The 23,524-nt window shown below is 40.4% G+C and overlaps 2 protein-coding genes across 3 annotated transcripts; one reads left to right on the top strand and one right to left on the bottom strand.

Annotated features, from left to right (window-relative positions):
• Positions 1-1,698: 1,698 nt before the first annotated feature.
• tsen54 (TSEN54 tRNA splicing endonuclease subunit) lies at positions 1,699-23,293 on the bottom strand. 2 transcript variants are annotated; one of them, XM_084071263.1, is made up of 13 exons: positions 23,230-23,293; positions 21,281-21,439; positions 20,667-20,730; positions 20,467-20,550; positions 18,138-18,236; positions 17,994-18,046; positions 17,764-17,865; positions 16,952-17,108; positions 16,234-16,509; positions 14,067-14,286; positions 12,984-13,044; positions 12,648-12,761; positions 1,699-2,276 (listed from the first exon to the last, which is right to left on the bottom strand). In XM_084071263.1, exons 1-13 carry the CDS (start codon positions 23,283-23,285, stop codon positions 2,126-2,128), a joined length of 1,596 nt encoding a protein of 531 aa, XP_083927389.1. In that variant the 5' UTR covers positions 23,286-23,293; the 3' UTR covers positions 1,699-2,125. The 2 variants fall into 2 exon arrangements, with proteins under 2 accessions (XP_083927389.1, XP_083927390.1); XM_084071264.1 differs by lacking the exon at positions 23,230-23,293 and adding an exon at positions 22,970-23,105.
• Positions 6,638-9,133, top strand: LOC311055698 (E3 ubiquitin-protein ligase TRIM35-like; the record flags this gene model as incomplete). Its single annotated transcript, XM_084071964.1, has 2 exons — positions 6,638-7,954; positions 9,111-9,133. The coding sequence occupies exons 1-2, from the start codon at positions 6,889-6,891 to the stop codon at positions 9,131-9,133; spliced, it is 1,089 nt and encodes a 362-aa protein (XP_083928090.1). The 5' UTR covers positions 6,638-6,888.
• Positions 23,294-23,524: the final 231 nt, after the last annotated feature.

Genomic DNA, 23,524 nt, shown 5'->3' with positions numbered 1-23,524 from the left:
TCAATATAGCTCAAAACCAGTAGTTTTAAACCAAAAAACAAAGTGAATTGTTTGTCCGTTTTAACATTGAAGTGAATGGAGCAGCAAATCTTCGAACATTTTTAGCTCCTAATCTGTTCGTAATTCGACAAGGGTTGAAATTATAAAAAAATTAAAAAAAAAAAAAAAGCTGATAATTAAAAGACATATATATACGTCATTGGCAGCCATTGTGTTAAAACATATTTAATAATAGTATATGTCACAGGGCAACCCGTGCCCTATTAACACTCTGGACTCCACAGTGTAAAACTCTGACTGCTACAGTATACAAATAGCAGATATCCAAGCTCAAAACAAGTTGCATCGCGTCACATTTTGAGCTTGTAGATCTGCCATTTCTGCAATGTTCAAATAAATCATCTTTCATATATGAAAATGTTTCGCTTAGCTCAAATAATTGCTCTCAGGCTATTATGTAATGTCATTGGCCTACACATGGGGTCAGTTCTGGGTCTCTTGAGGTCTCAGGGGTTGGAGGGTCTGCGGGAACTTAAATTGTTGTCCCACGATACACCCCTCTCCAAAGAGCACCTGTTTTTCGGAGATCTACGGTTTTGCAAATACACCCGTTGAGTGCCATAACCGTGGATCAACGGGAGATTTAAATATTTATTTTTCCACACGGGGCGCTCTAACGCAACTTTGGGATCATACACGGTGCCTGTAAAATGGAGAGGACGGATGTGGATCTGTGTTAAAAAAAGAACTACCTCCCGTCCACTCCCATTGTAACTCCTTGAGAAAAAGCTTCATATCTCCTTATCTTTTTTAACGTGATGGAAACGACCCATTTTCAATGGGCGATCACTCTGCAATGGCGGATCGCGTTAGAAATATTATTGTTCCAGGCGATAGTCGGGACCCTCGCCCATCGTGCACTCACCCTTTGTTTACATCCGGGTCCTCATCGTGGCGTCTACAGTGCTAAGCAGATCAGTGTAAACGGTAAGAATGCCAGCACTAGATGTACCCTGTTTTAATAAACCTCTGGCACTAATTGTGTCTGCATTAATACAGACACGTGTACAAAAGTACAATTGCATGAATGCATATGGATTTAGAAGGACGAAAGCAGGGGGCAAGTATAAAACTTGTTCAAATATTCCCAGTCCTCAGGCCTCACCCTGTGTGCTCTTGGCTCCCTCTTGTGTCAGTGAAGGTGCAGAGCTGTTCAATAGATATCAGTGATGTAGGTTATATATGCAGGTCATACAAACTCTGTTCTACACAGCTATTGTAGGTCCCTTCCACACCATGTCATAAACATGTCTATCACTAGTTGATTTAGTCTACTAGAACGTCTACATCATAAATACTGTATAGATACACGTAGATACCGTGTGTGTGTGTGTGTGTGTGTGTGTGTGTGTGTGTGTGTGTGTGTGTGTGTGTGTGTGTAGGCTTCAGGCCATTACAGGAATCTCTTTTGACTAATGTAGAACATTTGTAAACAGGCTGTCAATGCAAATGACTTTGCTGTGACAAATGAGGATTGAATTGCAGTGAAGAGATGATTTTGACATACTCCTGAATGATGGCACGGTAAGACGATCTATTCCACCAAACTAATTTGGACCCCAGGAGGGGAATTGATTTGTCCAGTTCTGTTTCTTTCATTTGAGAAAATCACACATAATCCGCAAATAAAGCTTCCTACAGATGTTCATTGCCCATTTTATTTCGTAAGCATATCTCCAATATGAATCTTTCTATTTAGTTTTAAACCTATATTAACCTATATTAATAACCGATATTAATCACTTTTCACTCTGGTGTCCCTATTTCGGGCATGTTATTATAGACAAAACTGTCAAAAATGTTTTTGAAAAAGTTTCAAAGATTTTCAAAAATAGATGATCTTGGGAGCTTGTAGATCAGCTATTTTTGAACGTTTTTGAGTAGGGCTTAAGTAGTTAAAGGCACGTATATAAAGATATATACAGTATATCCTGAATAACACCATAAGGAGCTGTTATTTCGGATGCAGTGTGTATGTACAGTAAGTACAGTATGTACAGTATGTACAGTACACATAGTCAGTGTGGGTAGAACATCAGAGAGGATTGTTGTTGTGTTGTTGTCTTCAGGGGAACACGTCAGTGGGCAGATGGAAGTCTTTGAAGGTGTAGAAGGAGATGTCACCATGGTCCACCACAGCAAAGGTGACAGGAACGTCTCTGCTCTGGAAGGCCAGCAGTTTGACAGTCTGCAGGTCAGGAACTGGACCCTGGAAGCTGATACCACATGGACACAAACACACACAACATCACATTATTATGTTGGTTAGGTTTTACTCTGGACATGCTAGTTATAGGAACACAAGTGGGGAAAAACCTGTTGCTCGTACAAATTCATATTAAAGATGTACATAATGTAGTCTGTATGAATATATTGTATTCATTGACATTGAATATATTGTATTCATTCATAAATTAATTGGAAATATATGTATATTCATTCATATTTAAAATGTACAATATGAAACAATACGAAAGATTGAAGAGAGTAAAGGTTTGCGGCAATCCTTGTTAGTTTTGCAAAGAAAACGCAAAATGGCATTAATACTGTATGTGGAAATAGCATGGCCTATTTGGGGAGTTGTGTAATGATCCAAGGAATCCAGGAGGAATGGAATTTTGATTGTATGACCTAGAGTTCAAGAGTTATAGGCCAATATGTGAATCGGCCTGGCCCGGACGGTTGGCGTATCGGTCCGGGCACCTAGGCTGCTAATGCAGCCTGACAGCATGTCGCGGGTTTGAATCCCGGGTTCGAAGATATACAAGCGAGCTCGTGTCTCTGGTTTTTTTTTTGTTGAATATTTTTTTAATTTTTTAAACATAAATCTTCTCTTCTGGGGGTCCCTCTAGTGGAGCGGCTAAATGCTTTTTTCTGGCAGAATCTTTCAGTTGATGATAAAAGCGTGAAAATTGGCATGAGCAGTCTCCATGGGTCACTTGACAAGAATATTGTCTGAGCCATTTGTAATTTCAAGATGGCGGCCATTTTTCAAGATGGCCGATACCTTAGTGGGCAGTTAAGTGATATGATGGTTTATTTGGTGATACAAGCATGAAAATTGGCATGAGCAGTCTCTGTGGGTCACTTGACAATAAGCCACCCACAGCTACTTGAAATTTCAAGATGGTGGCCATTTTTCAAGATGGCCGACACTTTAGTGGAGCATTTAAGTTATATAATGGTTAATTTGGTGATACAAGTATGAAAATTGGCATGAGCAGTCTCTGTGGGTCATTTGACAATAAGTCACCCACAGCTACTTGAAATTTCAAAATGGCGGCCATTTTTCAAGATGGCCACCACCTTAGTGGAGCAGTAAGCTTAAGAAATCATTTAGTTGGTGATACAAGCATGAAAATTGCCATGAGCCGTCTCAAAAGGTCATTTGACAAGAAACCGCCCACAGCCACTTGAAATTTCAAGATGTCTGCCGTGCGCCATGTGGATCCTTAAATGATACCTTTTCTCATAGAAATGTATTGGGTTCCTCAAAAAGCTCTGTCAAGAGAGGTTGTTTGACTGTGTTTTGTCTGACTCCTCGCCCACAAGCTGTCCAGTTTGGTAAAACCTGTCAGGAGTTGCCTCCCACCGGCATAGCTCTCAGTGTTCACTGAGGTAGGCTTGCACAAGCTCCCTTACCACGACAAGGTAACAGTCACAAGGGAGGATAATATATATATATTTTTTTTTAAACTAACAGCCATTACATGTGTCAAATAGATACTAAGGGGTGGGGAAACAAAAAATAAGATGAATAAATTAACACAGTTGTGGTGCTGATAAGCACAGTTGTGGTGCTGAACGGACAGTGCTCCAAAATTATGAGCAATGGCTAACACTGAATGGCAATAGCCACGGAACCATGACAAACTATACTAAGGAACTAAACTGAAAATGTGCTTCACTGTTAGATATGGCAGTGGAAGGTAGTGGAAGCAATGTTACAAAGTAACAACTGAAAATGACACAGTAATAGACTAGATACAAAGTAAAACATGATGCGCCGATGTGGCGAGGGGAAGCCGAGCCATAGGCCTACCCTTGAAAACACAGAGGACAACGGGGAATAACTCTGGCAAAATAAACATGCAAATATAGGTTCTAGCAGGGGCAATTACATAGGCATGTGAAACTGGGTCCATATCTGAAGCACTTACACCTTCCAGTACATGCCTTGGTGCACCCACAATTGGTCAACTCCCAACAACTCTCCGCAATAGGTGGAAGTGGAGTCCAGAAGACTTTCCACTTCTCGTCCTGTTCCACCCATCCCCAGTCAGATGGGCTCGGCATTTGTGGAGGTCGCTTCAATGCCTGTCCCCACACGTATCCAGCCTCATAAGAAGCACGTTTGGCATGCTCTTTGAGTGCTGCTTGAGTTGGCAGGATCAAGTCATATCGTCTTTGCTTTCTGGCAAAGAGATCAAGCCTGGCCTCGTTCACAGTTGTGACATCACTGGACCGGTCATACATTAGATCTTCTTAGTCTCTTGACATGGATATCTTTGGTATCTTCAGTGTCTTCAGCAGATGTAGATGCTCTCTTTTGGGCCCTTTCCAGCTCTGTGTTGTTGAACAGCTTGAATGATATGTTGCTCTGTTTCTTGTCAATGTGCTTTCTATGCCATCACCTTCATCTAGTCGGGTTGGACTAAGTAAGATAGGCAGAGCATTGATCTTATGAAATAATGGAACATTTCTTGCAATGGTATCATGACCAGTACGATCGTGCTCTCTGTTGAATAAACTTGGCTGAATGAGTTTTTCCTTGGTGACCTGCTGACAAATGAAACATCTGTCCCAGTTAGTTTTCACAACTGTTATGATGGCTTCTGCCATGTCTGCAGCATAGGCAGAGGCAGAGGGTTTATCCTTTTACCACCTTTTACCAAGCACTTTGATGTATGGGATACAACTAAGTTTGTGCCTTAACCCAACACTTAGTCCGATCGTTCATCCAATGCCATTTAAATCCCATGTGATCTGTACACCATCCGGTTAATTAAAACCCCATTAACCTTGGCTAGGCTCTCCCGCGCTGGCACAACCTGTCAATTCAGGTGCGGCTATCTAACTGTTTTGGGGTAAATTAGACAGCATTTGGGATACTAACTTTCAATTAGCTGACATTGAACCCCACTCTGAGGTTTAACAGCAGTGATATATCACCTGTGTGCCCTGGTAGTGCAGATATTCACTCTTATCTAATCTATCTATGATCAACAAATCAACACAACTGTTTTAGCATAATAATAATAATAATAATAATCGTCCTTAATGAAAAAAAAACCCGTACATTTCTATGAGAAAATGTCTTTTGAGGATCCAGGGGGTGACCATCTTGAAAATAGAAATTTCAAGTGGCTGGGAGTGTTTTCTTGTCAAGCAACCCTTAGAGACTGCTCATGCCAAATGTAATGCTTGTATCACCAAATAAACCATTATATAACTTAATTGCTCCCCTAAAGTGTTGGCCATCTTGAAAAATGGCCGCCATCTTGAAATTTGAAGTAGCTGTGGGTGGCCTATTGTCAAGTGACCCAGAGAGACTGCTCATGCCAATGTTCATGCTTGTATCACCAAATAAACCATTATATAACTTAATTGCTCCACTAAAGTGTTTGCCATCTTGAAAAATGGCCGCCATCTTGAAATTTCAAATAGCTGTGGGTGGCCTATTGTCAAGTGACCCACAGAGACTGCTCATACCAATTTTCATGCTTGTATCACCAAATAAACCATCATATCACTTAACTGCCCACTAAGGTGTCGGCCATCTTGAAAAATGGCCGCCATCTTGAAATTACAAATGGCTCAGACAATATTCTTGTCAAGTGACCCATGGAGACTGCTCACGCCAATTTTCACGCTTTTATCATAAATTGAAAGATCGTAGCACTTAGCTGCTCCACTACTCACTCCCGCGACCAAATACATATCAATTTGGGGGTCCATGACATGAAAAGGTTTGAGAACCACTGGTGTAGAGAATGAGATTGCCCATTGGTGTGCCTTGGCCACATAGTTTGAAAACCACTGTTTTCGGCATACAGTGACATGAAACCATGTCAAACCATGAAAAAAAACAAGATCCCATTCTCTCTATTGTTCCCTGTCTACACTAAATATAATAAATAAAATACCTTGACACATCTCATTCAAACAATTCAATATGTGTGTGCGGAGCAAATGAGCGTGCGTGCGTGTGTGTGACCTTTGCAACACTTCTGTGGCGTGCCAAGGTTTTTGATTGATTGAATACTTTATTTATTTTAGAAGGCCGCAGAGAAAAAGCCCATGGAAGTACAGTTTACAATACAAGGTCCACTAAGATGGATCGCTCATAGAAAAGACAGATATACACTACTATGCAGAACATCATACAAACAGTAAGAAAAACAAAAAATATGTACAGTAAACAGTTCGCGGGGGGGGGCTATGTTATGACTTTTAAAGAACCAGTTTGGGATTGCAGCCTCCTGAAGGTATTTTTTTAGGGCAGTTTTGAAAGTGAAGGTTGTCACTACTTTTGGTAGGGCATTCCACATTTTTGTTGCCATTGCAAGTTGCCGTACTCTGTCCTCAACCCTGAGCCATCCGACCCCAGCAAAATGAGCGGGGGTTAGATGACGTTCGCCCCTAATCCCCCTATCAGACTCAGCAGACAGAAATAGGAACGAGAAACAGAAACTTACAGCACACTCCTCACTGTCGACACACACACACAGAGAGACAGACGATAAGTTTCACCTTCAGATCAAACACACAACTTCCAGTGAGGAGGACAGACTGTCTTTTCACGGTTACACTTCATTCAGGGACAAAATGGCATCTAGTTTGTCTTTCTCAGAAGAGGAATATTCATGTCCTGAAGCTGCACTGGATCACAAGGAGGAAGTTCAGAAATTACTGAAGCTTTTACAGGAGAAACTGGAGGTCTTTAATAAAGCTAAAACAAACTGTGACCAAACAGCAAAACACATTAAGGTCCAGGCCCGGCACACAGAGATGCAGATGAAGGAACAGTTTAAGAAGCTTCATCAGTTTCTACAAGAGGAAGAGGAGGCCAGGATCACTGCACTGAGGGAGGAAGAGCAGCAGAAGAGTCAGATGATGAAGGAGAAGATTGAGGGTCTGAACAGAGACATTTCAATCCTTTCAGACACAATCAGAGCCATAGAGGAGGATCTGAGAGCTGAAGACATCTCATTCCTGCAGAACTACAAGACCACAGTGGAAGGAGTCCAGTTCACACTGCAGGACCCACAGCTGGACTCAGGAGCACTGATAGACGAGGCCAAACACCTGAAGAACCTGACCTTCAAAGTCTGGGAGAAGGGCATTGAGAAGGACATTGTCTCCTACACTCCAGTCATTCTGGACCCCAACACTGCCTATCCAGGACTCATCCTGTCTGATGATCTGACCAGTGTGAGATGTGGAGAGATACAGCAGCTTCCTGACAACCCAGAAAGGGCTGATCACTGGTCCCGTGTCCTGGGTTCTGAGGGCTTTAACTCTGGGACTCACAGCTGGGATGTTGAGGTTGGAGACACTACATATTGGTCACTGGGTGTGTTAGCAGGGTCTTTTCAGAGGAAGAGAGCAGGAGGGGGTCAATACTGGATTATATACTTAATTTTCGGTAAATACAGAGCAGACTCCCGACCAGGGTCAGTCACTGTTCTCTCAGTGAAGCAGAAACCCAAGAAGATCAGAGTCCAGCTGGACTGGAACGAAGGAACGTTGTCATTCTCTGATCTTGATACTAACACACACATACACACCTTCACACACACTTTCACTGACACACTCTTTCCACACATTGGCACTGGTCATACTCTCCCCCTGAAGACGTTACCATGGAAGATCAGTGTAACTCTGGAACCACGTAATGTAGTTAAACATGATGATGATCATGATCATCATGATGATCATCATGATGATCATGATCATGATGATGATGATGATGATGATGATGATCATGATGATCATGATGATGATGATGATGATGATGATGATGATGACGACGACGACGACGATGACGATGACGATGACGAACTTGATAAAGACAAACTATTGAGACATTAAAGGGTAATACCAGTCCATTTTAAAATCTATATGATTGTTATGTTGTCGAGGACAATGAACAACATGTAGATGACGATAATGATTATGATGTCATGTTATGGATAATTTCTACTGTCTATTGTCAATAAATAAATGAATAATTACCGTAAGTTATAGATAATATTTAGTGTCCATTGTCCATAGCGCAACTTTGGAACCAGCCACAGTGCCTCTTAAATGGAAGGGACAGATGGATCACCAATTCTATCTCCTTGATAAAAACCTCCGGATCTCTGTAACTTTTTACAGTGGTGAAAACTAGTCATTTTCGGAGCGCGATCACTCCGCAATGGCACTAAACGTAGACTGTTTTAATAAAACTCTGGCACCGAATGTGTTAACTGTACTGTACCTTTTACTAATATAGAATCACCACGACAGATGGATGTCTTTATGACATTAGTTTTATGAAAACCACAAGGGCTGAGGATAGACTATGAACCCTGCAGTCACTTGAATCACTGATAATAAAATGATAACAGAATAATAAAATATTAGAACAGCTTACTTGGAGCTATTGTGGTTCGAAATAGGGCTGAACGATTTTGGGAAAAAATCTAATTGCGATTTTTCTGACCGATATTGCGATTGCGATTTGATTGCGATTTTTTTTATAAAGAAAAAAAAAAAAAAACTTAAACATTTTTTTAAATTCAAGCTTCAGTTTAGTATTCACTGTGTACGTTTAAAAAGTAATTGGAAGTAATGGAACATTACCAAATGGCATACCATTTATTTACTGTTACTGATTCTAATAAATAAGGATGAGAACTAAAAGATATGAATTGCTTCATTGCTTCCAACATGTATCTTCCAAGTACTTTTTTTCCCATGTATATATTCAAACATTTAGCTGGAATAGAAATAGCTTATTTTTGTAAACAACCCAACATTGAACTTGTGCTTCTCTTCTCAAGAAGAGAAGCTTTTTCTGAAATGAAGTTAAATAAATAAAAATAAAAATAAAATTAAACAAATAATTACCATTTTGTGTAAACAATTCACAGCAGTGAAATAAGTAGGTCTTTCACTTATGGCTCCAGAAGCATATTTACTGATATCCAGTATTTAGCTTATGTAGATTAACATTCAACTAAAATGTAACACTTTTTTGTCTCACAAGCCAAAGTCCTCTCCTACTGTACATTGTATTACTACTACTCCTTGGAAGTGAAAAACTCAGAATACATAACGCAGTGGTGGAAAGTAACTAAGTACATTTACTTAAGTACTGTACTTAAGTACAATTTTGAGGTATTTGTACTTCACTTGAGTATTTCTAATTTCCAATACTTTAACTCCTACTCCACTACATCTCAGAGGCAAATATTGTACTTTTACTCCACTACAATTATTTGAGAACTTTAGTGACTAGTTACTTTGCAGATATAAATTATAATATTATAAAACCTACATTAACCACTTTAGCCCTATTTTATACATAGGTAATTTGAAAATAGCCGATCTACAAGCTCACAACTCGCCGCGATGCGACGCGTTGTGAGCTTGTAGATCTGCTATTTTCAAACATAAGTACTTTTGGTACTTTAAGTACATTTTGATACCAATACTTTTGTAGGCCTACTTTTATTCAAGTCAATTTTGAATTTGGTATTTTTACTTGTAACAGAGTACTTCTACATTGCAGTATTGATACTTTTATTTAAGTACAACATTTGAGTACTTTTTCCACCACTGTACATAAGTGACAAAGATACAGTTCATAGTCGCTTCTTTTGTTTTGGGCTTGTTTTCATAGACAGGGTTGCTTATTTCTCTCACAAAACCTGGCAACACTGACCAGGAAGTGCTTCGCATAGTATTGTTTACATTGGATCACAGCATCCAACAGAAATAGTTTAACAATGATGGGAAAAATATAAGTTACACTTACAGAAACAAACATAGATAGGAGCAACACTACTACTACACTACTTGTGTCGCACCGAAAATAATGTTTTATCGCTACGCGCGGCACACTTTAAATACTCGCAGCCGATGGCGAGGGACCTAACTCTATGAGAGGGACAGAGCGAGCGAGAGAGAGAGAGAGGGGGGGGGGGGGGGGCGCTGCCCTCTCGCTCCCTGTAGAGAGAGAGAGGCAGCCACTCTGGATAGAAGGAGACAAGTCCCGCGGGTGCTCTGGGATTAATATTAATATTAAAAGTATGTATTATGATAAAATAAAAAATAAAAAAATCGCGGCCTTTGCGATTAGCTAATCGCGTGGTTTCAAATCGCGATTTCGGTTTGAAAACGATTAATCGTTCAGCCTTAGTTCGAAATATGTCATATTGTCCTTTTGAAATGTCACTTGACAAAATACTTGTGTTTTAACTCCATAGTATTTTAACTAATACTGTGTTTTAACTCCATTGTTTATACTAGTGTTCAGTAGACACATTGTCATATTCTTCCATGGGGAATCTGATAAATACATTGAAATGAAACAGGAAAACATTTACATTGATGCAAAAATCAAATCCTTGAATTGACTGATGTCAGGGCATGGTCAAGGCCAAGGTTGCCAGGGTTACAGGGTATTTAACCCTGTCCCTAATCAGGTGCAGGTTTTGCCAGTGGCAGGGGCAAACAGTCTTTGACGGTGATTCATGAGTGCCGGTGGTCTGTATCCTGTGTGTTTGTTTATTTATGTATGTATTTATTGTACTATAATAACCCCAATAACCCACAAACCAACAGTCAGAAGTTTAGGAGTAGTTTTTGACCCATCACTATCTTTCACACACCATATAAAAAGCATCACAAAATCTGCCTTCTTCCATCTGCGCAACATAGCCAAAATTCTCCCAATACTCTCACTTCCCGATGCCGAAACCCTGGGTCATGCTTTCATCACTTCAAGAATAGACTACTGTAAAGCCCTCTTCTCCGGTTTACCATCAACAGCAACACATGGCCTTAGATTAGTTCAAAATGCAGCAGCTAGATTACTAAGCAGGAAAAGGAAATATGATCACATCACACCAACACTCATATCACTACACTGGCTGCCGATACAGGCCAGAGCCGATTTCAAGGTACTACTCCTGACCTATAAAGCCTTAAACGGACTTGCCCCATCCTACATGTCCAGTTTAATAGAACCGTACATCCCTGGACGTCCACTACGCTCCCAGGATGCTGGTCTCCTCACAGTCACAACATATAATAAAGTAACAGTTGGGGGCAGAGCATTCACACATCGCGCCCCCTATCTCTGGAATGCTCTCCCGCAAGTTGTTAGAGATGCCGACTCTCTGGGCATTTTCAAATCCAGGCTAAAAACCTATATTTTTTCCCTGCATTATGGTTCCTCCTAGTTTTATTGAACTTATTGCTACGTGGTTTATTGCCACGTTCTTGCCCTGTGGTTTTAAATATTGTTCAAAATGTATTCTCTTTCTTTTTCTTTTTTTTTTCTTTTTTGTCGTTCTGTACTTTTTCTGAACCGTGTACTGCATGGTAACTTGTTTGACCATGCGGGCACATTTTACGGTGTTTTTTGACTACTATGTATTTTTTGTATGATCTGTTGTGAAGTGCACAGAGACCCCTTGGGGTGACGTTGCACTATAAATAAAAAATAAACTGAAACTGAACAGATAATAAGGTCAATCAAAGGTCAAGAAACAGATTTGCATACTTGTAGTAAACTGAGTCTGAAGAAGAGCTTTCTCCTCCAAACATCACTCAGGAGTTTAACACAAAGCTTGTTCGGCTATTTGTGAGCTTGTACATCGGTTATTTTTGGCGAAGACATATGGTGTAGCAGGGGTCTTCAAGGCCCCCTTAGCTGAGAAAGAGACGAAGCAGGGTCCCCCACAAATTGCATAAAATTATGTTGCAGATTAACCTTTTCCATACATAGATAGCTTCATAGACTTGTCTGACAGCACAATTATCAGTGGTGTAAAAACATTTTTGTTTGTTTGTTTGTTTGTTTGTTTGTTTGTTTACCCATTATCTTTTCTATTAATATGTTGGATTCATATGTTTATGTGTATTTTCAGACATTTAACCACTTAAACCCTCAATACTAGTTAGTAAACTTGACCTTTGGCTCTGTACTTGGTCTGCTCTTTTTTCCCTCTAGTCTACACCAAATCTCTTCGCTGAAAATAGCCGATCTACAAGCTCACAACGCGTCCCAATGTTCCGCATTATGAACTTGTAGATCGGCTATTTTTCACCTGAGCAATGACTACACCAGAATTCACCAGACTAGACATGTGATTACACCAGATGCATCCCAGAAGTGTGCATGTGCGCAGCTAAAAACCTGCTACTGGTCAATTTTTTTCCTTGAATTGAACAGGACTTGAACCGTGAGACGTAAGCAGTGCACGCTTAAATCCAAGGCAATGTTTATTTAGTTTAACTAGAGTCAGTTGTTTACGGTAAGCTGATCTTGAGCAAACAGCCCATGAGTCAGTTAGTGGTGACTTGCTTACCTGCAGACACACAGGCGGGAATAGGGTTTCCCCGGGTTGCTCTTCTTGAAGTCGGCCACCGTGTCGGGTTGGTAAACACTGAAACTAATCCTCCACTCCTTGTCACCTGTCAAACTGAACACACAAAGCACAAGGTCATCACGTTCCCTCAATACGGTGTTATTATGTGTTGAGTACCTGTGGTAAAATACTGTTAATGAAATCATAGGAATAGACACTCAACACATACTGTAGCTGTAGGATTGGTTCAATAATGCTTATTGATATTAAAAAAAATGGATGTGAATTTAAATGCTTTGTGAAATTTGTGTACCTGAAATCAAGTTAAAACATTACCTGGATGCTCCGTCCAGCAAGTTTGATGATCTGACTATGCTGATTTTTTCAAGCAGCTCCGCTGAGAAAAGAGACAAAGAAATGTCACTCTCTTACTCATATCTTACAAGCAAAAAAATAAACGCATGTCTCGCCCTCGCCCTTACTTTTGAGACCTTTTATGTCCCATATCTGTCATATCGATATACTACCCACAATATACTATAATATACTCCATCAGTATGTCAAAACTGCTACCATCGGAGATCTAGAGTTTAAGTGGTCGCATGGTATATACGTCACGGACGCATCCCTTGAGGTTTTCAATACCCAGAAAACGGGCGAAAGTGTCCGTTTTCAATATGTTTTGGTCATTATCTCTGGAACAGAAGGTCCAAACTGCTCAGTTCAAAGCTTGTTGGATGCGTGACTTTGAGGACATTAAGCACGCAATGACACCTTTTCGGGTTATTTTTTTTATTTTTTAGGGGAGGCGAGATCTTAGTTGGGCAGGCGACCGCCTGTCCTGTCTCTACAGTGGATACACCACTGCTCGGCGCTCGTAAAGACAGTGAAGTCACTGAAATGCGACAACTTGTCTGTCTGCCGTCTACCCTCTGCTGTGTTAACATTATGGGTAACTCGTTAAAGTGGCAAATTAAATGTGAAACACATCAACTATTAAGAAAACAAGAAGGTATGTTGACAAAGACACTCCATACATTTGGAAACATATTTTTATTTAAATCAATATCGTCTCCAGTTAATGTAGGAATATTTTAAAAGTAGGCTAACTCTCATGTCCTCTCATAGGGAATGCATTGAGAGCTGCAGTTCATCGTTCTAACGGACCCCGAGTAACCCTAACCCTAACCCTCAAAAGTGGGCGTGAATTTGTAGGCCTTCCGCTTCCGGCTGTGTGTCTCTATGGAAATGAGATTTCTGGAGGGGGGATGGTTTACCAGGCTAGTAGTGCTGACCCACTCTTATAATAATAGGAAGGAAGAAAAACAAACAAACAAACAAAAAAACATGGCGATACGCTTGTTCACATCGTAAGAAATCTGTCCTTTTTTATGGACATGGGTCAGTGTGTGGTCGTACCAGTCGGGGTGTAATGGTTAGGGTCGTGTAAGGGAACGACAGAGCCCTCCCATAGGTGGGGAGGTCTGTTGCCGTGGCGACGGCGTCTCCTCCTCCCCTCCTGCAGCTGGTGGTACTCTGTCCAGTTGCTGCAGCGTCTCACCTCTCTGTCCTCGTTGACGTCCCGCCTGTACCTGTCCCTGTCCTCCTCCCTCCTGCGCTCCCCCGCCGACATCCTCACCTGTGGGGGACAGGGACGTTAAGTACATTTACTTGAGTACAGTACTACGTTAACCCATTAAGACCCGAGGCCGATTCTAAAAATGTCTTCTAAATCCTTAGTTTTTTCTGAAAAACTTATGTTGCTATATCAGTGCAGCTCAAACTTTTTCATGTATAGGACTCCCAAAATTATATGTATTAAAAATATTTTGTTCAAGGGACCCCCAGTAGCAAAGATTTGAGTAAAAAAATGTTTGTTTAAAAAAATATACAGTATACGTATTCAAAGATTTTCATAAAATGTCACGATAAAAAAAAAAAAACAGATCTACAAGCTCATAGCGCGGCACAAAGTGACGTGCTATGACCTTGTCACTTTATATCTGCTATTTTTGAATAGCCAAAGTATAAAATAATGGTTGAAGTGGTTAAAATCTAAAATGACACAGATGCTTCCCCGGTTTTAACACATTAGCTGCCAAAGACGTATATATACGTCTTTTAATTATCAGCTGTTGTCTGCCAAAGACGTATATATACGTCTTTGGAAAAAAGGAAAAAAAAAAAAAAAAAATTAAAAAAAAACATTTTTTTTTTTTTTTTGCATTTTTTTATAATTTCAACCCTTGTCGAATTATGAACAGATTAGGAGCTAAAAATGTTCGAAGATTTGCTGCTCCATTCACTTCAATGTTAAAATTCAAACGGACAAACAATTCACTTTGTTTTTTGGTTTAAAACTACTGCTTTTGAGCTATATTGAAACATCAACCAAACATGTCAACGAGGTCAAAATGACCTCGTTGACATTTGTGAAACCACACCTGAATCTCATCTGTGATTAGAAACCATCTGGGGATCAATCATACTGGAGGAAAAAAATCTGTGGCTACGCGAACAGGTACCAAAAACATGGCAAAACCCTGGCAGGCAACAGCTAAAAATCTGAAAAAACTCTGGCAGGCAATGTGTTAACAGGTTAAAGCAAAATAAAATCTCACGACAGAAAGTGTTTGTAAGACCAAGTCCTAATGTGCAATTTGTGGAACAGTAAAGGAGTCCCCACCCCCCACCACTAGCCCTGATTCCTAAACAATTAACACAATGTGTAAAATTATGATGTTTCAGTAATATTGTTCCTGCTGTTCTACATGCTGCCAACCAGGTGAAGAAATGCGCTATTTTATAGAAACATGTAGCAAAGAATAGAAGACATGCTGGCTTCGATGGAATCCAAAAGACTGAAATCAATCGTGTGGCGACTGAGAACTTTAAAACACGAGTACATAAGTACATTTATATCTGTACTTTACTTGAGCGTTTGCATTGCTTGTGACTTCCACTCTGCTACTTTTCAGAGACAAATATTGTACTTTTGACTCCTACACATTTTCTAGGAAGGCAAAGAAGGGAAGGGAATTAACCACTCAAGCCCTATTTCAAATATAGTGGAAATAGCAGATCTACAAGCTCACAGCGCGTCGCGTCGTGGAAAATCTTTGAATTTATTTGGAGAATTGTATTTTTATACAGCAATGCATTGATAATAAAAATAAAATGTGATTTATTTGTAATAGGCTCTATGCACAGCAGCCATATTATCACTTCCTTCACAGGTGTTACCAATGATACGAATGAAGGCTCTGTTCCATTTAGTCTAGCACAGTGGTTTCCACGACCCCCATAACTCTGAGAGTGTACAAATGGAACCAAATGGGTCCATTTGGTTCCATTTGTACAGTCTCAGAGTTACACACCTGTAAGGGGCCATTTGGAAGCCCATGAGGGTCCCTGGACCCCAACTGTAGACCCACTGGTGTAACAGAGTGATTCCAGTGAGCCAACATGCACAATATCAGCACCCTGACTCTGTTTGACCAGAATGGAACAGAGCCTTCATTAGTATCATTGGTAACACCTGTGAATGTTTTCATAATATGCTGCTGTGAATAGAGCCTATTTGTACTTTTGACAGGTTCAGCCTGCGCAGCCAGGGGGTGACGTCACAGTGGCCCACAGCCAGAGCCCGGGGAAGCAGAGAAGGGTCCGGGGAGGCCAGCCTTCTGGAGGAGCTCCTCCTGGAGCCCAGGTCTGGAAAGGGAATGGAGTGGAAGTCCCAGCGTGGAGAAGAGGCGGCGGCCCTGGGGGAATGCTCCGGTGGCTCTGGTGGTCCCGACTCTGAGGACGCATCTAGGGACGTCCCCCACCAACTCCTGCCCCCGTTGCAGGGTTGCGTTGCAGGCTGTCACCGTAATGACATTTCAGTTGACCATTCATTGTCATACATGCAGTTGTGATAAATGATTTTAATTGTGTTTTTGTCATTGAAAATGTAAACACATGAATAAATATTACATGTATTTAATCCTATTAAAACATTGATAATAGTTGTATATGTCACAGGGTAACCCGTGCCCTATAGACAGTAAGGACTCCACAGTGTAAAACTCCAACTGCTACAGTATACAGTAAATTTCACAAATAGCAGATCTTCAAGCTCAAAACACGTTGCATCACGACACATTTTGAGCTTGTAGATCTGCTTTTTCTGCTATTTTTTAATCATCTTTAAAATATGAAACATTTTCAACAGATGAACGCGAACGATTCTGACCGATATGCAAAACGACAACGATTAGCTCAAATAATTGCGATCAGGCTGTAATGTAATGTAATAGGCCTACACTGGGGTCAGTCTGCAGCACGTTCTGGGTCTCTGAGGTCTCAGGGGTTGGAGGGTCTGCAGGAGACTCTGGGGTCTTCTCATCCTTCTCATCTGTGTTGTCATGCTCACCCGCCTCCGTTCTCTCACAGAGGGATTCCTCCTTAGCTTCTGTGTGGCTGCAAGAGGACACACATTATGTAAAACACCACTCAGGAGATCTATGTACACAGGCAACGTTTCTACATGACAAATACATAGATGTAAATACATGATCATAATTATGTTAAACTGTTAATTTAGGCTAGAGTAAGATAAACATATCAGTCTGGCTGATATATCGGTTATCTGACTTTTTGACGACGGCATCTGCAGTTATAGGCAGCAGCCGATGTGTTCAGATTTTAACCACTTCGAACCTAGCGTCCAAAACGTAAACAAATAAAATAAAAATAGCAGCTCTACATAAATCCATTGTGCTAACGGTACCTTGGCATAGGGCTACTGATGAGTATTGGCAAAAACCTCACAATATGATGCGTATCACGATACGATTGTGTCACGATATATTGCGATGCGATACATGTTGCGATATATTACGATATATATTGAGATATTTTGAGATGAATCACTGGAAGACGGACTAGCTGTAGTACAGCGACATCTAGAGGAGCAGAATGTCACGACCGGACTTCCACCATTGGTTTCTATGCATTGGAACAGAGTTTCTTTTCTCCAAAAGTATCGCGGTACTATGGCCTGGAGTATCGATACAGTATTGGGAAATAAAATATCACGATATATTGCCATATTGATTATATTGCCCATCTCTACATAGGGGAGGGGCTGTCACTGCGTTTCCTCTTCTGATGCCTCCTTGCTTGGTCGTCAGAAGGCGTCAGGTTCAGCTGGTTCTCATATGAGGATGTCACCGTACTGTGAAGAGACCCAAAATCAATGTCCCCTCCAAATCCTCCAAATCCTCCACAACCTCCACAACCTCCCATTGTAAGGTCAAGCATGACGTTGTAAAAACAAAAAACGACACACTAGCAGTGATTTACCTGGGATCGAACCGGTTCACAACGTAGCCGAGTCTCTTCAAATGCCCAAACACCTTGGTGATGAAAAGGTTGTGACATTAGGTGAGTTGAGAGGAAATCGTTTTTTTCTGTTAACAGAAGCAGTGCTCCCCTCATCCCTGATACCTGATACTGCTGCAGTGTGAGCGTCTTGGAGGACAGAAACCTCTCATATCCTTCCTGGATGGATAGAGGAAGGTCATGATAAAACACCTGCAGGTTTCCCTGAAAACACAAGACACAAGACATCTGTTAGCCACAAGTATTCTTCACTCTTCATAACACCCTACCGCCAGTCAAACGGTGCGACTCCCTATCCTCATTCAAAACCACCATAAACGAGCACCTGTCCGCAATTTACATCAAGTACATACAAGTATCTGGGCATATGGATCGATGAAAAACTCAACTTCAAATTTCATATTGAGAACCTGATCAAATCATTGCGGGCAAAACTGTGTTTATTATACAGAAATAAATGTTGTTTTCCCTTATTTTGCAGAAAGAGAATTATACAGGCTGTCCTACTCTCAGTCCTAGATTATGGGGACATCATATATAGATATGCTGCTACCACCACCCTTAAGCCCCTAGATGCCATCTACCACTCTGCTCTCAGGTTCATCAGAGGTGATCCATACAACACACATCATTGCACTTTATACACTACAGATGGATGGCCCTCTCTCCCCATGAGACGAGACCATCATTGGTACATATATATTTAGAAAGCTCTATTAAATAAATCACCAACATATATTTCATCACTGTTAAAACCAAATACTTCCACCCATCATACACGCTCTCAGGAATACATCCCATTATTAGTCCCCAAGGCCAACACCAAGCTAGGCAAATCAGCTTTCAGTTGTAGCGCTCCCTTCACTTGGAATGAATTACAACGCACTTTAAAAATGGATTCCATGGTTTCACTGGATCAATTTAAAAACTTGCAAGCTAATCTTGTTGTTTTAAATTGTCACTGTTTTAATTAAGCTGTCTTTATTACTGTTTTATTGTTTTTTTTCCACATACATAACTTGTTTATCCTGTTGTTTTTTATTTATCATTATTATTTACACTGTTGTATGTGCTTCTGTAATCTCGGCATCATTGAAAATGAGGGCTCTGCCCTCAATGTATCCCCGAGAAAATAAATAAAGGTTGAACGAATGAATGAAAACATCAGGACCTAGATAGGTCTTCCAGCTTGCCACCCACAATGGAAACAAGCCATCAAGGCTTTTTAGTGTTATCCTTTTAGCAGTGCTTGCGTAATTGTACTTGCTGTACTGTTTGCAAATTGTTAATAAAGTAATCAATCAATCAATCTATCTATTCACTACAACTCAGATTCTTTCTTTGATTTGTTCTGTAGGACGATCCTCGACTGAAGAAATTCTTACAACAACGCATGGTTAAATGTTTTTACAAAAAGGTATAACACATGATGTTGAGAAACTATTTCAATGGGACCAGAATCATGGAGATCAAACCTTGAAAGGGTTGAAAACCATTCCATTTGATGGCTTCAGAACAACAACAAGTTGGCGCTACAGTTATTTAGGGTAAAGACCAGTATATTCAAGAGGATTGACGCCAACTGAGCAATACTATGTACTACAGTCATTTGATGTTTAACCCACTGGATGAACCGAGACAAATGTTAGGCAATGCTTAAGAGGAAAAATGGATTACAGCAAAAGAACATGGCTTTTTACTGCCAAAAACCCTAGTCTATTATCAGAAGAATGAAAGGAACTTAAATTGTTATGTCCCACATGACTCTCCAAAGAGCACCCGTTTTCAGTTGGATATAATCACGGACCCAAGCAGTGCTCCTTTATCTCTTATTTGGTCACTGAAGAAACTCTTAGTTGACTTAAAGTCACTGGAATGTCTCGACTAATCGATCAGTTAGCAGATACCAGGCTTTTTAGGTGAAATTGAGAACTGAACATTCTTATATAGATTTAACAATGGCTACTGGATCTTGGTCTTTATAGACTGGGTGAATTAAAGGGTTATATCTAGAGTTTACAAGACATGTTCATAAAAAACAACAAAGTCTTGGTCGACTTATAACAAACAAATTAATACCGTATATATATTTTTTCTTCTTTTTTTGGGGGTGTTTACCAAACATTTTCTTTTGTGCAGTTTTCCAGGAAGAGAATGTGATATTGTTTATTTATGTTTTTGGGGTCATATAATCCCGTAAGGAATGGGTCTTATGACAAAACACGAAAATAAAAATGCATTCATTCATTCATGAGGGGACAGCCTTATTTACTATATTATAATTTGGTTGATTCAGTCCTGGTAAAACACACACACACACACACACACACACACACACACACACACACACACACACACACACACACACACACACACACACACACACACACACACACACACACACACACACACACAGGTCTTATTTGACACTCACACATTCCATCAGGTACAGAGCCTCCTCTGGGAGCAGACATTGTTTCCCGTTGGCAGAGAACCCCATCGTCTGCCAAAACTTTCCCTGTGTGGATTAGATTAAAAAAAAGCAGTAATTAGCTGTACGGTACAATATGTATCTGACAAAACATTTGTGATCTTGCTGTCTTATCTCCCATCATCATGTGGTGATGTACTCACAGCAGGAGACTGCAGTTCCACCGTTCTCTCACTAGGAATCCACACAGCTTTCACCAGGTTACCTCTGCAACACAGAGCAAAGCATTTAGAGCTTGGCCAAACAGAAATTTATTTTTTATTCATGACGTTCCAATGTTCAACGACGGAAACGCAATTAAATCATTAATCGCAATTATTTGAGTCATAAAATGTCATAATCGTGACAGCCCTATCATAAAACCATAGTATTAACATGACACTTTGGTTCAGCATGTTGTTGTGTGTTTCTTTTTATATCCAAATTTAAAGGGATAGTTCGCCACATCTTCACCACATGGAGACTTGAATTCATGGATATTCTTTTGTTTTTGTCGCATTCCTAAGACAATAATTTGATGACCGGCAGTGGTTCCGGTAGGAGACACAAAGAGTCTCCTTTGTATCTCCTACCGGAACCGCTGACCGCCGCGGTCCGTTGGTCATCAAATTATTGGCTTAGGAATGCGACAAAAACTAAAAAATATCCATGAATTCAAGTCTCCATGGGGTGACTAATCGATGTGGAAAAAAATATTGTTTTGGGTGAACTATCCCTTTAACATCCACAGTCCACACAGAACTTCTTGTCAACTCACAGTCTCTCCACCCGCTCCTCTGACACCAGGCTCCAGTGTTCGTCCAGGCTCTGCTTTAAACGCCGTCTCTGTTGCTCCGAGTCGTCTGGGAAGAAGTCCTTCTGTCCCCGCACCGGGATCTTATGGCTCCTGGCCCGGGCGGCAAACAGCTCCGAGGGACTGCAGTCACAAAACAAAAGATTATTATTACGAAAGATACATTTCCCACTTCAGCCCGATATATACATTTCGGCTATTTTCAAAACTTGTGAAATGGGACATTCTACATAATGAGTACTTTCTACTTTGATACTTTAAGTACATTTTGATACCAATACTTTTGTACTTTTACTCAAGTAAATTCTGAATTTCTGACTTTTAATTGTAACAGCAGAGTATTTCTACATTGCAGTATTGATACTTTTACTTAAGTAAAACAATGTAGTACTTTTTCCACCACTGGCTGTTAACAGACGCTCTTATCCAGAGCGACTTACAATAAGCGAAGCATGTCAAGGACCCCCAAAATATATGTATTTGGCGACGGAACCCCATCTCAAAATATATTTGTGCCAGGGAAACCCATACACGATTTGGTCTTATCCAAATCTTTCACATTTATTACAAGATCTTTCTGAAAATAGCAGATACAAGCTCACAACACGTCGCGAGTGTGAGCTTGTAGATCAGCCAGGATTTTTTTCTGTGTGTGAGTTTGGAAGGGCTCATTTTATATCACTCTGGCGAAAATATCATCGTTTAAAACAATCACACAGGACTTTTCTGTTTCATGAATGGTTTGTCAATGGAGGGTATTGCAACTTCGATGCAGATAGTATCTATCTAAGTTGCTTGTGGCATGATAAGAAGTTAATACAATATAACTAGCACATCATGCAGTATCATCTGAGACATGTACATCCTGCTGTGAACTGTGTGTAGGACACATACTGGATGACAAGTAGTACTGTCTGAAGCTCTTACACAATCCTGAGTAGGACATGTAATTTACGGATTGCAACTTTAAATGACAGAGAGAGAAAAAGCTCTGACAGCATCTCATTTCAGCATAAACAAATGTTTTAGTCATGGACGTGTTGCACGTAGTAATTCTCCACAAAACCATTCATTGACCTGAAGAGAAATCTGTGAGTGCAGATATTAATGTTGAAATATCTTGTATTTCTGTGGGAAGTTCCCAATGGGCGGGAGTGACGGGGCGCATCCGGTGAAAAACGGAATTACACTCAATGTAAACGGTAAGTAAACGAAGGGGAAATGGCATCCGGCCACAGACAGGATTAAAACACTTCTTTATTGAAAAATACAGACTAATACATTACACAAATACTCCAGACACCTAGTTAACATTTGGGGCAAGCGGGAAAACACCTTATATTTTGCATTTGTACATGTTTGGAGAAATACGGGCTTTACTGGTGACATTCCAGGGCAAACTGGGGGGGTGGGGGGTGGAGCTAAAACTAGTAGATACGAAATTAAAAGTCAGACTCTTCCAGACCTATTGGGATGTAATGGATCCCAAACCCACAAAACAAAAACATTGGCACTTGTTACATAATAATAACTTGAAATAATACAAATAATAGTGGAGTGGAAAAGTACAATATTTGCCTCTGAGATGCAGTGGGGTAGAAGTAAAAGCACAGAAAATTGGAAACACTCAACAAAAGTAAAAGAAAACATTACCTCAAAATTTTACTTCAAGTACAGTACTCGAGTAAATGTACTTAGTTACTTTACACCACTGCAAGCGACACCTTCATATACATGAGGCTTCAGTGTTGTTGTGTAGCACAGCTGTCACTGGGTTTCAACAATTAAGGAACGTTACGCGAAAAATAAGCTATTATATATTATATAAACCACTGGTCCATGACATGAACCAGGCCAGGGTGTCTCATAAGGTGTCAGTAAGGTTTAATTAGGAGTTATAAAGACATTAGTACCTCAGTATCTCACTGTAAAGCTCAGCTTCAGATGCTGACATGTTTTGCTCCGCCATGTTTGATACTCTCACTGCTGCTCCTCCAGCTCGCCAGCTCTCCTCAGGGTCCTAGTGCACGCTTTACATCCCATAGCCCGGAGGGACGCTCTGTCGCGCTCTCATTGGCCAACCTTGTGTGGATCCCATAGCCCGGAGGCATGGTATGACTTTATTTATTTTATTTATTTTTGTATTGTATTGTATTGTATTGTATTGTATTGTATTGTATTGTATTGTATTGTATTGTATTGTATTGT

The sequence above is a fragment of the Gymnoscopelus microlampas genome (genome assembly GCF_963454915.1).
Source record: "Gymnoscopelus microlampas genome assembly, chromosome: 11".
NCBI classification, from domain to species: Eukaryota; Metazoa; Chordata; class Actinopteri; order Myctophiformes; family Myctophidae; genus Gymnoscopelus; species Gymnoscopelus microlampas.
Note: the sequence above shows the minus strand (reverse complement) of the source record. Positions and strands in the feature narration are given on the sequence as shown.